This window comes from Leguminivora glycinivorella, chromosome 13 (assembly GCF_023078275.1).
Source record: "Leguminivora glycinivorella isolate SPB_JAAS2020 chromosome 13, LegGlyc_1.1, whole genome shotgun sequence".
Taxonomy (NCBI): domain Eukaryota; kingdom Metazoa; phylum Arthropoda; class Insecta; order Lepidoptera; family Tortricidae; genus Leguminivora; species Leguminivora glycinivorella.
The window spans coordinates 10710966-10729386 of record NC_062983.1 but is presented as its reverse complement, the minus strand read 5'-3'; the positions used below and the strand labels follow the sequence as shown (position 1 = coordinate 10729386).

The 18421-nt window shown below is 36.5% G+C and overlaps 1 protein-coding gene across 3 annotated transcripts in view; it reads right to left on the bottom strand.

Annotated features, from left to right (window-relative positions):
* LOC125232610 overlaps positions 1 to 18421 on the bottom strand; it is a 167138-nt gene that overhangs the window by 46796 nt on the left and 101921 nt on the right. For all 3 annotated transcript variants that reach the window (XM_048138342.1, XM_048138343.1, XM_048138344.1), the window contains one exon: positions 6477 to 7062. In XM_048138342.1, the coding sequence (XP_047994299.1) occupies positions 6477 to 7040 (564 nt within the window). In that variant the 5' untranslated portion in view covers positions 7041 to 7062. The remainder of the gene's footprint in view (positions 1 to 6476; positions 7063 to 18421) is intronic.

The window sequence follows — 18421 nt, the reverse complement described above, 5'->3', positions numbered from 1 at the left end:
CAGGTTATCAGACCACTTTTGGAAGCGCTGGGTGCGTGAGGTATTGCCAACAATGCAAACACGAGTAAACGTAAAGGGAGATCGTGGGCAAGAACTACAAATAGGAGATGTGGTGATAATAGTGGACGAATCACTACCTCGCGGAACATGGCCAAAAGGAAGGATAACGAATATGTTTCCCGGAAAAGATGGCGTAAACAGGGTGGTGGACGTTGCAACCGCTGGGGGTACGTTACGCCGTCCCCTCAAAAAGTTGATTAGAATAACCTAAGACTAAGACTGACATTAGTAAGTAGGTTATTTAAGATTTAGGTTAGTTGGTGCACTGCTGCACGAGGGGCAGGATGTTCCAAACTCTTTGCAGAATTGAAATATGTAGTATAGATTTTTCCTGTCAATTTGGCATATGTTTTTTTTTTAGTTATAAATTGTCATTGATTGTGTTTGGTTTTGTAATCTCATAATATTTATTAAATATACATTTAAAAGGTAAACAACAGTTATCATTCATAATTAGTTCCATACAGTCCATTTCCGTCTTTTTCATAACCTGCTTAAAATATTTTTAAATAAGACAAAATATAAATTGCAATAGATATCATACGCGAAAGAAAAAACGAGAAGGCCCACTGGTGGCCGAGCCGGGAGTCGGGTGGTCTAGTGGTAAAGATGTTAGCCGCGATATCTATTTCAATTTATAATTTATACATATATAGTAGTTTGACTACTTGAAATAACCTAACCACAAAATTAAAATATTGTAAAAACCCCCGACCGCAACATAGTGGACCGATTTTCATGAAACATGGCTAAGAACACTCGTTCTACTAACTCAGTTTTCAGACAAAAAAAACTAAATTAAAATCGGTTCATCTGTTCGAGAGCTACAATGCCACAGACAGATCAGATACTCACACAGACAGATCAGATACTCACACAGACAGACAGACAAACAGACAGACAGACAGACAGACAGACAGACAGACAAACAGACAGACAGACATACACACAGACAGACACGTCAAACTTATAACACCCCGTCGTCTTTGCGTCGGGGTTAAATAGAACAAATCAAAAAATATTCAATAAAATAATTTGATTTGTTTCTAGTTGTAAGTCAAAATAATTTTTAATATTTATATAGTGTTAATAGGTAAAAGAAAAATTATACCTATAGGTACATTAGTATAGATGAAACGGTTTATTCAATACCAGACTTTACGGTTCAATGATTACTTTTTATTGCGACGCCTTTGGTGATTATTCAGTTGAAACTAATATTTCCCGTGAACACGTTATTTCCATTAATTTTATATCTTGGGATAAAATCAATCGAACACAGGTACGTAATGAAATCAATGATTTGAGGCAAAATGGTGACATTTACAAGGTATAATAAAGTGTTTTTAGTTGATTTACTTTTATTCGTATATTTATTTACCGTCCGAAAATTGTTATATAAAGTTATATTAAAAGTATCAAAATTAAGCATTAGAGCCATAAATGTCACCTCATATACCTAACCCGGCGACCTTCAAATCAAGGGTGAACAGGTATCTTCTGGGCGAGCTCACTCCATCGTAGGCCACGTCTTTGCCTTTACCTAGTCTGTGGTCAAGAGTAAGCCCATTCTTAAATAATAAAAGCAATAAAAAAGAAAGTTATTGCCGGAAAGCGAATTCCGAAATGATATAACTACAGATAACCTTCTAATCTTAGGACCTAAGAAAAAAATAAAATAATAGGTGAGTGCACCGAGTGTAGCCGCCGCGAGCATGCAGCAGGTATATGCCTGAAGACGGGTCTCCTAAATGACCCGGTATCGCAACAGTAGCCAAAAACGAAGGGGTGTTATAAGTTTGACGTGTCTGTCTGTCTGTCTGTCTGTCTGTCTGTCTGTCTGTGTGTGTGTCTGTCTGTGGCATCGTAGCTCGAACGGATGAACCGATTTTGATTTAGTAGTTAATCGGGAGTGTTCTTAGCCATGTTTCATGAAAATTGGTCTACTATGTCGCGGTCGGGGGTTTTTTCAAAATTTTATAACTGAGTTGTTCTGAATGAACATTTTTTTTTCGATAAATCTAGTTTATTTATTTATTTATTTATTTATTTATTTATTTATTTATTTATTTATTAAGGAGATAACACAGAAGACATACATGGCATGAACATAAAAAGTCTTAAAATAACAAAAATCCTTATAGACACAGATGCTTCCATATACGTATCTCACGAAGAACATATGAAAGAATAACACTTAACTTTAAACTTAAAAACTAACATGCGGTTCACAAGTTACAAGCAAGAGAGACTTCTGTAAATGTGCTTAATTAAAACTAATTTAGCTAGTAGGGAATAACAAAAAAGCTTTGCTAGATATTTGTATTACTGCTTTTATACAAATTTGTTACTGCTGTCTTGAACTGGGCGCGGGACTTTGAGAATAAGTCAATCTCGAGAAGAGACTTATTGTAGTAGTCGCACAGTCTGTAGATAGGTGCACGTTTTCCGGCGTTGGTCTTGGTCTTCGGAAGACCGAAGAGGTGAGTGGACCGCGTTAGCTTGGTAGGAGCTCGAAAGTATATTTTAGACAAAAGACTTGGACAGTCCAAGTCGCCTGTGCATATGTCACGCAGCATAACTGCGTCGGCAATGCATCGACGGTCCTGTAGTGATAACATGTTATATTTGGTTAAGAGCTCATTGTAAGAGTACCGAGAATTTTTTAGTCTAATGTTAAGACGTCGCAAGAACTTTTTTGAATCATTTCTAGCTTATTGCAATATACATTATAAAAGGGGTTCCATACGACGGACGCGTACTCTAGGTGGGAACGAACTAGAGTTTGAAAAAGACAAGTTAGACTGAGCATCTGTTTGAAGGGTTTGGTGACGCGCATAACAAAGCCCAGCATTCGATACGCTTTTTTGAGAATATGGTCTATATGTGTATCTAATGTCAGCTTTGTGTCAAGGATAACACCTAGATCTCTGATATTACATACAGTCTCAAGATAATTTTCATTAAGTTTGTATGAATTTCTTAGGACATTATTTTTCCGAGTAAATATGACATGTTTGCACTTGTTATATGCCAGAGACAACTTATTAGTTCTGCAGTAATCATCAAGTCTGTTTAAGTCGTCTTGAATACTAGTATATTTAACTAAAATTCCCAAAATGAAAAGGGGGCTCCTTTCCATTTTAGCATTTTTGCTCCTGTAGCTTCTTAACGTCTATGAAATAATGGACTTAACATCGCCTGACAACTACTTGTTATTTAGAACATCGACAAAATTACTATAAAATATCTAATAGTAACCTATTTGCATTCATGATCATAATTTACATATCAACAGATGTTGAACTGTCACTCAAATAATATCACCGGAGTGGAACCACGCATGACTCAATGTAAACATACATACACTACACACATTCAGTGTACACATTATACTTATGTAAACTGATCTTAGTCAGAATTAGCAGAAGTGTGTTAAATGTGGAAACACCGAGTGTGTGCAAACACGCTTTAGCAACGGCAAATACAGAAAGTAAAGAGAAAGCACGCGATTGTAAAGTCTGTTGACCACTGCGAAGCATAAAAAAAGTTGTGCTGTTCTTAATTTAAAAATATAAAAAAAACTGTCAAAAGGTTACCACGTCGCTTCAGCATAAGGATACTATATAATGACAAGATTAACAAGTAATTCGTATAAAGATACGAGAAGAAAATCACGATTATTGTAAAGTTCGCGGTTGTTTTATGCAGTAGGGTGTTTGAACGCATCAAGCGATTGACAATTCGCATTATGAAAAAGGCAATTCCTTTCCCGCGTAAAATAACGATCATTCGCATATCTAAAATAATCCTCACTTTATCAAGTCGGCCCAAATTTAGCTTACACGAGGACCCGTAAACAAAAATAAATATAACCAAATTTAAATTTATAATGAATTACATTCCGAATGGATAACATAATATAATTATCAACAACGATAATGGGACGCGGTAGGCATTTTGGTGAATGAATTAAATTATTCAAATTTTGCTCTGAAACCCATTCTATTATTGTTGTATTGAACACTGGATTTTTTGTAAAATAAATCTGAGCAATTTTATGTATTTCAGTGCGGTATTTATTTACACTTCTGGTCAAATATATGGAAACAACTTTTTTACGTTAAATTTTTGATAAGATTTAGATTTAGATTTCGTTATTTCATGATAAAAATGACACTATTAATTTGTTACATGCCAAAGTATTTCATGTTTCTATTAATATTTTTGTAGATACTTATTTGGTAAACCTACGTTAGGTAAACTCTAAATGATAAAACTTTACTCTTAGTTAACCAGAGATTTAAATAGGTAACCATAATAATAAAAATATAGGTACATTCAACCAATTGGAACCCTAGGCCACTCTACAACCATGTCAAAATGACAAGCCGTAAGAAATTTCTTACAACCTGATTAATAACGTCACTATGACATAGTTCTACAGTGGCCTAGGGTTCCAATTGGCTGACTACAATGACACATATGACACACACTGGCTGACTACTGATTGGCTGATTAGCTACTCTTGGTATTCTATAATAATGTTTTCTACCTATACCTACTGTAGGTTAACAAATTTTAAATACGGAAATTTGGAAAGTGGCATAATCTGTAACACAAAATCTTGTTTTTAACCCCCGACGCAAAAACGACGGGGTGTTATAAGTTTGACGTGTCTGTCTGTCTGTCTGTCCGTCTGTCTGTCTGTCTGTCTGTTTGTCTGTCTGTGTGTGTGTCTGTCTGTGAACCGATTCGATTTAGTTTTTTTTATTTGAAAGCTGTGTTAGTCGGGAGTGTTCTTAGCCATGTTTCATGAAAATCGGTCCACTAGGTCGCGGTCGGGGGTTTTTTCAAAATTTTAATTTTGTGGTTAGGTTATCTGATTTTCAATAACAGCGCGTGGTTTTTATAAAAACTTATTTCCATGGTATTGTTTTCGAGTAAAAAATGTTTGAATTTTTAACAGATTCCTCTTGCTAAATAGTAAAAAAAGCTTCCGCTTTTCCCTAAATCTCCTAAAAGATATGGGCGCCAGCCTTTACTATCAATGTTAGTCCAAGTTACGAAACTGTAGTAAACCGTTAAGTTCATCCGTGTACGTTTTACAAGCCGGACAAACACTGGAGATACAGTGTAGAAGGAAGTGGCCGTTTGCATTGGGCTAGCTAATCTCGAGAATTGGGAAAGGAATTTTATAAACCGACTAGATGTTAATGAAAAGGGTATTTTAGATAACGGATGTTACTCTTATAATAATTATAATACTTGTATTTATTACGGATACTTAATACTTTATTATTAAGAAAGTGTAATTGAATTATTACTTGCAAAAATGACGTGTAAATAATGTTATATTTTTATCAATAAACATATTATTATTACTCGGTTAATTTATCGTCGAAAAACAAGTATCGGAGTAAAAAACTGATTGGTATTAACTTTACTGTACATTACTTAAATATGACTCTTCTATAGTTCATTAAATATAAATAAGTATGTACTTTAATAACAAAGATAGTTCAACGGGAAGGTTCACACATAATACTTGCACAGTAAAACAACAAACAGCAACAAAAACTATATCTGCAAACATATTTCATTTAAAATTTTACATAAAATGCAACGAGATATTAAATTATCTGTAGTGTTATGCCAGTTTTCCTGTGCCCGCACATTTGAGTTGCGTTACCACAAGTCCCGCACAAAAGTACACAGTAAAAAGTTGTAAAGATTACGAGATAAACAGACATTGTTTAGTCGGTGAAATACTACACTTTCCGTTATCCAATAGATTTATTTAATTCAAGTTCCAGTTAGAGCATTTTATTATCTTGATTTTTATCATGAATTTTTCTCTTGCACGTTTAGAAAAACGCACGTATAGACCCGCATTCGTCAAATATTTACCGACTACGATAAGAGTTTATTCATCACCATTTTTGGAGTCAAATGAGTCTACGTGTCGATAAGAAATGAAATGTATTTTCTCAAAAGTAGTACCTAAGTGCCTATTCTGGACCATAATGTACTATTGGCTAAATTGTAGTTCACATTGTAGATTAATTGGCAGCTGAAGTTTTAACTTTAAGAAGGTTATAAAAGGTAGCTTAAATTTACGCTTCTATCAAATTAATGGTGGCTAACATAGTAAGTGGACTCATGAACCATTTTTATGCTATCCTGAACTACCGCTTATATACAGGACGGTAGCTATTGTGTTCTGAGTAAATAATGCATCATTGTTAGACTTTACACTTTTAAGGTGCAGTATTTTATAGTTATTGATACATTATTTTCCAAAGCCCAGATTTAATGCTCCAATAGCGTATGTACTTTTCAAGTAGCTCTTAACAATAAATTAGTCTTCATAGTATTTGTTCAAGGAAAAATACAATATAGATCCAAATACTTACTGGTTCTGTATCGCAAGTCTCCAAGTCTGGGATAGGGTCGTCACCACAATAATAGTCCGCTTGTAAAAACGGAGGCCTAGGCGGTGGTGGCAGCAAAAACTCTGGAGGTGGTCCCATACAGTCACACTCCGTTAGGTCCGTGGGCTCCAAGTCCCACATCGCGTATTCTAACTTATCACTATTCACAACCTCACTGATATCGTCCCTTATATATGCACTAGTATCACGTTTTTCACGCTTCACTTCATGTGAAGTCCTTAACTCAATCAACTTGGCTATGTAAAGTTCGTCATCGACGTCACTCCATACGTTTTTTCTAACCGCTTCATCTTCATTATTTATTGCATTATTTTCTATTTCTTCTGTCGCTATAACACGACTATTACTTGTAATCCTCTGTTCTTTACTCCAATCATTGTCATTGTTCTTCTTGTCGGTTCTTTTGTTCACTTCATTATGTGTTTCACGGTTTTTTCTTCCACTATGTTTGATCCACGCATGTCGGCTTGTCCAAAAAGCGTACGGTGACGCATTGATTGGACTGTCGTTGTACCTTTCGGCCATACGCAGTTTTCTTCTATGTTATCTGTAACAATAAAAAAAGTATAAATTAGTAAACGCATACAAAAAATATTTTTACTACAGGTATAAAAGGTTGGTTGCCGTGTCCCTCAAAGCAAACCAATTTCGTGTCTGATGTAAGACGTATCGATGCAGAGTTAGGATCAAACTACTTATTAATCAATAGAAGAGCTAACACCTCATTTTGTTTAACAAAGCCACCGCAATTATCTCCTACCACTTCAGAGAGTACAATGGGTGCGGAACTCGTACCGATATCATCGGAGCTAACGTTATACGGTTTATTTTAATTTATTTTTTATCGTTCCCAATTGGACGGACGGGTTTCTCGGCGTGCACTGGTATTTCGTTACAATCACGATGCTCTCTTTACGTTTTGATTTGGAAAGTTTAAAGTTCATTTTTTTACTATGACATTCGATTCGCGTTTCTCAAAGATAAAAAGTAACGATGTGAAGAAACTGGCTCCTTAACAGCACTTTATAAAACGTATTCCTAAACCATACACTAAACTGTTATTTTAATTTCTGAACCTCAATTTAGATGTTGTTGGAAGATTTAACGGCCTTACAAATAACTTAATTTAACAATCTCAATATAATTGCCAGCTTCTTCGCATGTGTTGATGGAGATATCTCAAGCGCTAGCATACAATTATGCATACGAACGCCGTTTCTAAGGTGCCGAGGGTCGTGGGGTCAACAGGCGTTAGATAGCAACCTCTTAGAAAGGCCCGAGTCGAATAAAATATTGAGTGGTGTTTTCATATTTTCTACGTCGGAAATACGATTTCCAATGTACGGATTTCTGAGTATGAAAGGAATATAAATAGTAAAGTGCGTGTACGGTGTGTTATGTAGATTTCTCGCCTGTGAATGGATTCCTTTGATTCGTTTGAGCTTGATTTTCAAGGAGCTTCGTTTTGATCAGTGCGTACGAAGGTTACAAGTATCTTTTTAGATATTACAGAAATGACCAAATAAGGAGAGAGCTTTGTGTACAAATAAAAGTTCAGAGGTGAATTTGGAACGATCATACTTCTATTCAAGTTCTAAAGTGTACTTTAAAAATAGTAACCAACAGTAAACCATAAGCGGAGCGTACATTATTTACTTAAAACCATCACAGAAACATTCTTATCATATATTATAATACATAATATAAGTAATATTATTTTTTTGGTCTGTTTTTTCAAGTACGTACCTAAGTAGTCACAATCACAATACTAAGTATCAGATAGTCTGATTTGTACACTAAAAAAGATATCATACACTGAAAAGGTGACCCTTCGTCAAGTTGCCCCTTCCTCAACGTCTCAGCAACATCAATCAATCAACATCAATTTCAGCTCAGACAATCTTGATGAAAGCCCTATACAAAATTTGCGTGTAAATTTTCCCACGTCAATGCCAATATGGTGCCAATGGCTCATTAACATTTCGGCTGGCACTCGACGTCTAGGCTGACGCTAGCACAATGCGCAAGGGCTCTTCGTCTTAACGAACCTATTCTGCTCATGTGAAACCTCAGGGTACCCAACGTCACAATCGCTTACGCTTTGTAGCTGGCTTTCCCTGTCGCTCTTCTGTAGAGGTGCGACAGAGCCAGAATGCGTTTCGATTTTCGATCGCCGATAACGTCAACGATTGTCACTTTGGCTACACCGGCAGGAATAACGGTAAGGTGCACTTGAAAGATTTCGCGATTGATCTTCGGTGTGTTATTTTACTCGTCTTGTGTGACTGAGCTTGACCTGAGGATCCTTTGGGCAACGATCACCATCAATCATTTTATACGTACAGTTTCAAGTGCAATGGTTACTTGCATGTTAACAAGATGTACTTTAAGATATCTGATTTGTTCTTCGGAATACGAAGGATTTTAACGAGACAAAACAAAAAAAGTTTCGATCACGGAATGGCAACTTCAAACGTAGGCAACTTTTATTCTAAACGGTAAAAAAACAGAAAACTTAAATACAATGTAAGATGGGAACTTGATCGCAACATTTAACAAAAAAGAACTCAACATTATCTCCCTGAAAACCCTTCACCCGCAACCGCTGTACCTGCCGACCATCATGATGAAATCACATTCCACTTAACTAGTTAACAATAATTGAAAACGCGGGTAATTGCAATCTGTGCAAAGATAAAGCTCGCAAAACCTTGTTAACAGTATCGGAGTAATTAATCAATACAAATAAATAAATTTTATCACTGTTTACTGATTTTGAGGAAGTATTTCGCTGACCTTCGTGTAATGGGGTGGGTTTAATTATTCAGTACATTGGTATTTCAAGGAGTAAGGTTACTTTTGAATTATACTCAGGCATGCTATCAGTCCAAATAGGATTATTATAACCTTATTTTTGAGCGCATGTACCCACCTACTTACTAAAAGAGTAAAGGTAAGAATCCATACTAATATTATAAATGGGAAAGTGTGTGTGTCTGTTTGTTTGTCCGTCTTTCACGGCAAAACGGAGCGATGAATCGACGTGATTTTTAAGTGGAGATAGTTGAAGAGATGGAGAGTGACATTTAAAATACTTTAAAACACCGCTGTCTTTTTATTTACCCGAATAAAGTTCCTCTTAACTTGTGATCTCTTCAATTATAACTCTTCACCTATTGTCCAAATAGATTAGAACCAGAATTCTATGAATTCACCTATTCGTAATGATTTATTTGAAGAACATTAACCGTGACAGGAACTTTTGCATGCGGATTGCCTTTATTTCTTTTGGAATAAGTAGGTACCTTTTTTTTCATTTAGGAGGGGGAAAATGCATTACGCATACCACTCGGGTGCGGGGATGTACCCGAGTGGTTATGTGGGACTCCTTGTTAAGGGCTAATGAAACCCCAAGTCTACCTACTAAACAACCCCCCCGTCTGCCGCCATTGTGCTGCGGTGGTGGGCTGCAGCTACGCTCTCGCTTTACTTCTACAGCACCACCAGCACCAGAATAAGTAGGTACCTATCCTAAGTATATTATGTGCTGTATTATTTTCCTGTACAATAAAGTGTTTACTTACTTACTTACTTAAGTTAGCAGATATTTTAAGCATGCTGTTTCATCTACTACCATGTAGTGCTGATTATAGAGGTATAAATACAGGATTCGAACCCGCAACCTTCATTACAATCGAACTTTTAATCACGTGCGGGCAGAATTGTATATAATTAGCGAAATTAGCCGACCTTATTTAATCAATACGCCTACACGGTTATTTCTACAGAGCAAATCTTCAAGACGAAACTAATTAACTGATCCCGATGAAGGCACACAGACTAAAAACAATAAGGAAATCCATATCCATACTAATATTTTAAATGTGAAAGTGTGTGTGTCTGTTTGTTTGTCCGTTTTTCACACCAAAACGGAGCGATGAATTAACGTGATTTTTTAAGTGGAGATAGCTGAAGGGTTGGAGAGTGACATAGGCTACTTTTTGTCTCCTTGTAATGCGAGCGAAGCCGCGGGTAAAAGCTAGTTACCTATATATAAACCTAATTTAATAATGTTTGTTATACCTCTAGTACATTAATGAGAAGTAGGTACTCTGATTATAATAATAGGTAGTGAATTTTGTAATAATTTTTCCCCTCACTAGCTCGGAAACACGTATTTTGTCCTTTAATACCAGCGGGTATAAAAACGCATTTTATCCACTAGTGGGTAAAGTAATTTGACCTTGAATAAAGTCATATTAACTGCTTTAAAATTGATAAAAGTAGGTGAATCTAGTAATAAAGATGATTTACTACCTGTGGAACTACTGGAAGCAGTGATAAACACATTTTTTGCGTTGTAGTTTCCTCGCTATAGTCAGGGGAAAAGTTTTGTGTCACACTCGGGTGCAAATGTATTTTACTTCTCGTGTGTTAAAAAACTCGCAAGTTCAGGATTCTATTCTCGAACCACTCGCTTCGCTCGTGGTTCAACTATCCTTTCACTTGCTCGTTTTTCAATTCCACACTCGGCGTTAAAATATTGGCCCCTTGTATAACAAATAACTATTACTGTATCAGTATCTATGTATAGTTTCAATGTAACAATACTGAAAAATTATGTTTGTAACAATAGAATATGCCTTCAGAATATTTCCATTGCTTTTATTAATAAAGATCAATGTAATATGTAGCATACGACATAAATATATCAAACGTACTAATCATCTTCGCATAAATACTTAGTTTTATAGCATTTTAACTTTGTCTCGTATATACCATGCATTAATGTCACTAATTCGGAACTAAAAGTAATAATAGTTATTTGTTATACAAGGGGGCAAAGTTGTATTTTAACGCCGAGTGTGGAATTGAAAAACGAGCAAGTAAAAGGATTCTATAGTTGAACCACGAGCGAAGCGAGTGGTTCGAGAATAGAATCCTGAACTTGCGAGTTTTTTAACACACGAGAAGTAAAATACATTTGCACCCGAGTGTAACACAAAACTTTTCCCCTCACTATAGCGAGGAAACTACAACGCAAAAAATGCGTTTATCACTGCTTACAGTAGTTCCACAGGTGGTAAATCATCTTTATTACTAGATTCACCTACTTTTATCAATTTTAAAGCAGGTAATTTGACTTTATTCAAGGTCAAATTACTTTACCCACTAGTGGATAAAATGCGTTTTTACCCGCTGGTATTGAAGGACAAAACACGTGTTTCCAAGCTAGTGAGGGGAAAAAAATTATACAAAATCGTAACAAACTTCTAACATATCGGCCCCGGAGTTCCATAAGGATTTACGATATAACTAAAGTTATTACATCCCGCCCTTGACCCGATATAAAATCCGATCCAACCAAATTGACTTTAGACGAACCCTCACGTAACCTTGTTTGCCATAAACTGTTTACTGTGCTCCAAGTAAGGCAAGGATTAATGTGATTACACGCGAGACAACCGGCGTGGAGCCGCAAAATACACTGAAATATAGCGATTCTAGCGTTACATGCGGATTTAAGGAGGTACTTTACACCGTACCGTGCGATACGAAAGTCACATCTGATCTAGCCAAGACAGATCAGAAATTCCAATCAAAACTGATACTACTAGAATACTATCTATCATATCATATCTGTCGGTCAGCCCTTTTGAAAGTAGCTTGAACCAACCCATAACACATCGTTGACGCCCGTCACATCTCAAATAATTTAGCAAGGTGCGCGATGCACGAGCAAAAAGGAAGACACTATCATCAAAATAGTGTAAATGATTATTTTTGATACTTTGATCACAGGACTACATTCACTAAGATCAGTTTGAAAGCGCTTCAGTGCCTATACTTACACGGCTGTATAATATTGTTATGTAGGTGCGTGTTAACACAGAGAGCTCGACTCACGAACTTCGTTGAACCTTTGTCAGGGTACGTATCCGAATGGCACAAATGCTCACGAAACGAAACGCTCGTATAATAGATATCTATCTCTATCGCTCTTGCGTATTGGCGCGACAGAGCCAGACTACATTTCGCGGCGTTTCGTTTTCGTTTCGCGTCGTAGAAATGCCATTCAGCTACGGTACCAGGATAAGGTGGGAGAAGATTGAAGAGTTTTTCTTGAGGGATAAGATGGAAAGCCCAAGTGCTTCGTTATACGGAACATATCTCATCTTACCCCTCAAGACATTAGAAAACCCTTTTTTCTCTCACCTTACTAAGTCATTTGCTTACAGCTTGGATTCGCTGCGGTGTAGCTTGAACCTTTATTCTACAATCTGCGGAAATCTAGCTTAGCTAACAGTAACGCGACAATACAGCTTGTGTTACGACTTAGACCGGGCTTACAGCTTGTCCGAAGCTAAAACGTGGAGATATCACACTGCTATAAATTAAATATTATTTCAGGTTACAGATTTCGATAACATCGGATTTTTTCGATTGTTTTATAGGATTAAAAACGCAAACAAACCGTTTGTAGCCCATGTGTGTAATGTACGATATTGACGTAACGATATAAGTGAACAGAATTATTGCTGTATGACTTTAAACCCAAATTGAATATTTTTCCGTATCAACATATTTCTTATCCATACAAACTCAGTCTTCTCTGACTAAGCCCGACTTAAATAAATGTTTCGTGAAGAGGAACTGCTGATCAACTGGATAGATATCATATCTGACGATGACAGCATTTTCGAAATTAGAAAGGTCGATTTTGTTACAGCTTGTAAATAAATTTATCTTACAAAATGTTAGTCGGTTAAAATAAAGGAAGTATTTTACCAACACAATTGGCTTACTCAGCTAACACACTGTAAACATAGACAAGAGTAAATCCACGGCTCTTCACAAATCCAATCAGATTACCCTCATCACCCCTGATACCCCAAATATCGAATATGATATATTAACAAATACTCGTGAGACCCGGCTAAAACCTTTTAAGAGGGTACAGCGTGTTTACATGTTTGTTCTCGCCACTGGTGGCTAATGGCGGGTTGTTCTTGGCGGTGTTCTTAGTTAATAGTAGGAGATGCGGCCTAAAGAATGTCTAAACTCATATGTTTCGTAAGTAGTTGTACTAAGAAATAACAGTCATATTGATATTTACAAAAATATCACCTGGAAATGTTGAATTTTTTATTTTGCTATTTTAATCGTGTATTACATATACCTCAATCCAAAGTGTAATAGGTTACTTTACTAAAAATGTCGTAAAAATTAACTATTTTTACTGTTTGTGTGTATGTTTTTTAGGAAACGTTTTTGAGCAATGTTAATGGGAATACATAATATCATGATAAGTTGGCCACAATTTTGACTAACTTCAGACAAGGCAAATGTTATTTAAAACGTCAAACTTCGATGAAATTATGACGTTTATTTAACCCTTGTAGATCGGGTCTATCAAAATCGTTACCAATTTATCAAAATAGTCTGACTCTAACAGTTAGTTAAAAAAATAAGCTTTCATGTAATCGCATGATGAAATAACAAAACAAAGAGAGTAACCTATGCATGCGATTTTTCTGGGCAACCTTTTTGCAAAATGTCAATGTGAATTATCTATTATTTCTTAATACAACTAAATAACATATCAAGGTAGATATTCCTTAGGTCGGATCTCTTACTATTAGCTAATCGACTCTGTATGTTAGGCTAAAGTATTGAGTCTATTGAGACAGGTAAGTGCTGGGATGGCTCTGACGTGCCTATTCTATAAGGTGCAAACATGTTTTTGTTCTCTTAGTAAATAGGTATGCCTGATAGTCGATCTTATCCATATCGTCTTTATCTCAAGAGTAGAGGGGTCACAACAATAAGCGGCTTAGGTAACCTAATGGACCGAATGGTGCAGGAAGTGGTGAAATATTACTAATGCAGGCTTTGATTTTACATATGTATCAGTATCTTACTAATATTTGAGCATTTATTTAGTTCATTAGATTGGCCTTTTATTTATTTATTTATTTATTTAAACTTTATTGCACAGTAAAAAAAATGTACAAAAGGCGAACTTAATACCAGCTAACCTTTGGGCCAAACAGAGATCAATAAGAGCTAATAGGTGCAAGAAATATTTATTGTCCTGTGGATCAATTTATAAGCCACAGGCGACATCATCATACCTGCCTAATTTTTTTTTTTTAAACATTTACCAATTTTATAGGTTTCTAATATATATACCTACATAAACTCGTACATACTTTTTATTAAAAAATAAAATTTTGAAAAAACCCCGACCGCGACATAATAGACCGATTTTCACGAAACATGGCTAAGAACACCCCCGACTAACGCCGTGGCTTGCGTGGGCGACGGTCGCGCGACGGTCGCGCGACGGCGATGCGACGCATACGAAATCAAACCTTATCGATATGGAAGTATGAGACGCGACGGCGACGGTCGCGCGACCGTCGCCCACGCAAGACACGGCGTAACTCAGCTTTCAGACAAAAAAAAAACTAAATCTAAATCGGTTCATCTGTTCGGGAGCTACGATGTCACAGAAAGACACACACACAGACAGATACGTCAAACTTATAACACCCTGTCGTTTTTGCGTCGGAGGTTAAAAAATAGTGATAATGGAAATAATTTGTATATAGAAATAGGTTGTTATTAGTATTTTTAATTGTGTCCTCTCACATTAAATAACAAATAAGTAGCAATACGATGTAACCTTACTGGTAAAAAATCTGGAATTAGCAATTACCTACCGTGCCCTTTCAAATCAAAATATGCAGAAAACGGGATGAGACGCGACACCACAAAGTTTCCACGTTTTGATTTCGGTTTCTTGTCGAAGTATGTGTTTAGGTAAACTATTTTTGCGTACATGACAAGTGCAAAAATAAGTATCGAAGAAATCGACTCAAAAATATGGTACTACGCTCTTATCACAGGTGCTATGGGACATATTTTTGAGTAAGATGTGTACATCCATATTTTTACACTTGACTGTATAAAGTACCGTCTAAGAGGACAAGATTCAGCAAATATTGACAGAGCATACTGACTCACAAATTAATGCTTTGGTAATGCGCGCGCACGTTCTAACGCACTTTGAAAAATTAACGGTGCTAAATGGTTTTAAAATTCTAACATGGCGGATGGCTTAGTTAGTTTAGTTAGGAGTAGGCGGTTTACAGAGGTACCTACCTACTTGTGTAATAATTAATATGGAATGCAGTTTAAATAACCTAACCACAAAATTAAAATTTTGAATAAACCCCCGACCGCGACATAGTAGACCGATTTTCATGAAACATGGCTAAGAACACTCCCGACTTACTCAGTTTTCAGACATAAAAAACTAAATCCAAATCGGTTCATCCGTTCGGGACTATAATGCCACAGACAGACACACACACACAGACAAACAGACAGACAGATATACAGACAGACAGACACGTCAAACTTATAACACCCCGTCGTTTTTGCGTCGGGGTTAAAAAAACTGAAACTTATTAGAAATCAACGGAAAAGAAAATGATATCGAAACTTCTAAGAGCATAATGTACTGTAAATCGTCGTACAATACACGTGCGAAGAGTTATTTCGCGACTGGTGTCGACAAACACCCCTTGTGATCATGTTTTAATTTACATAATATATGGCCCTTAGAAATTTGGACATCATATGCACTACTTCGCAGTAAAGTAAAGTACATACATACATACAATCACGCCTGTATCCCATGAAGGGGTAGGTAGAGCACATGAAACTACCCTAGTTTCAGTGCCACTCTTGGCAAATAAGGGATTGAAAGAAAACGAAACTGTGACATTGCAGTGACAGGTTGCCAGCCTCTCGCCTACGCCACAATTTAACCCAAAAGTAAAGTATCACCATAAATATAATGTATAGTGGTCCTACTGTTAAGTTATCTATAATGTAACCATTGTTGCGTATTTGTATATATTTACCATTGTTTTATTTAAATGTGTTCTCCTTTTATGCACTAGCAATTCTAATCGCGATGTCATAAAAATAAATCACGTTCTATATGCAAATATCTCCATATCCATGCTAATATTGGTCGACGTAATAAGCGTTATGACATATCATGCTACTCAAAGAAAATACTAAATAATCCCTACTGCTCCACTAACCCGGATTCATAATTGAAAAATATCCCATATCGGCAACACAAGACTATAAAGAAATAGCATAACATAACCCAATTTAGTTAGCCAACGACCTCCCCATGAAAACTTGCAAAAACAACCCATAACCCCCTTCTGTTGCGAGAGAGAAAATCTAGGGTGAGCACAGGTTAGATCAGACTTGTCACTTTAAAGTACAAACGCTTTGAAACCTGTCGCAGTCCGACATGAAAGTCTTGATTGTCTCGCACGCAAGTGAAAAATTAAGCACTATATTTTTCAATTCATTATAAGGAAGTGAAAAACCAAATTGATGTTTCACCATATATCACAAATTGACTATGTTCAATAAGAAATATTGTTTGGTTTTACATTTCACAATGATTGATTTGTAAAACTGATCTTCACTTTTGTAGCTATAATATGTAATATAATCAGAACAACACTAACATTTAATAAAAACGTCACAAGTTTTATTCCAGCATATTTTTAGCAATCGAGCCCGCTGATATTTGCTACGCATGTGTCACAAGTAGGTACTCGCATTGCCGTTACATCGCTTGGCATTGCCAAACATTTGCCAAGAGGCATCTCGAGTGCCAAGCTTCGGTATCTGTTACCAATGGCACGCCTCTCCGCGTGCCTAAAATTCTCCCCCGTTCCTAGGAGGCAAGACTTGGCAACAATCCCCAGCTCGCATATTGAGTTCACCGTTTTGTTTGAGTGAAGATAAGTTTCGTTCCAAATATATTGGAGTTTTTTGCATTCTGTTTTCAAATCTGAATACGTTGGATATTGCAAGCTTCTTAGGTTACTGCACATTGTTAGAACGGTTTTACACCACGTCCGAATCCTTATATGGTACTTTATTACGCACTACATCCGAAGAATGACGGAAAGAAATTTAATGACGGAGATCGGACGCGTAAAGTACTACAAATAGACGTAGGGAAAAATCAAATTATTTTATTAAATATTTGTTGATTAGATAGTATTAACACTTTCTTGACGCCTTCCTGAAGAACTGCCGGCGTATCATACTGCCAATTTTATCACTTATCCACGTGGATAAAGCATTCGTCACGCTTTAGCAAGTATGTCAGTGTGAGAGTGACAGATGTCTTATCCACGTGGATAAGTGATAAAATTGGCAGCGTGATACACCGGCTGGCCTGAGGAAACGGAGAATCGGGAGTCATGCAGACCTAGGGGAGGGGCATTTGCCCAGCAGTGGGACACTTAACACTACTATATATCCATTACTAATATTACAAATGGGAAAGTGTGTGTGTCTGTTTGTTATAAAACGGAGCGACGAATTGACGTGATTTTTGAAGTGGAAATACTTGAAGGGATGGAGAGTGACATAGACTACTTTTTGTCTCTTTCTAACCCGCCACTTCCCTAAAATGAGTGGTGGAAGTTTGTATGGAATTTACTAGCGTTTGCCAGCGGTTTCGCTTTTGGTATATATTTCAGTTTACAATACAAATAGTTCTACGGCTATGACGGATCTTACAAATATTCACGAATTCGGATCAGATATGGTGCGAAACCACTCTTTCATTGAGCTATTGCAGTTTTTCACGGTAAATCGAAGTGAAATTACAATAGCTATGAAATCTACGAGTAATATAGGCACTCTATTAATACTGAACTGTCGACTGGGATGGTAAGTCACGTAAACATTCTAGAGTAACGGATGGCAGTTACTCACGAAGTAACAGCGCAACTACGAGTGTAAGGACGTAAGTAGCAAATGTCGTTTACAGTTTGACAATGAGCAATAGA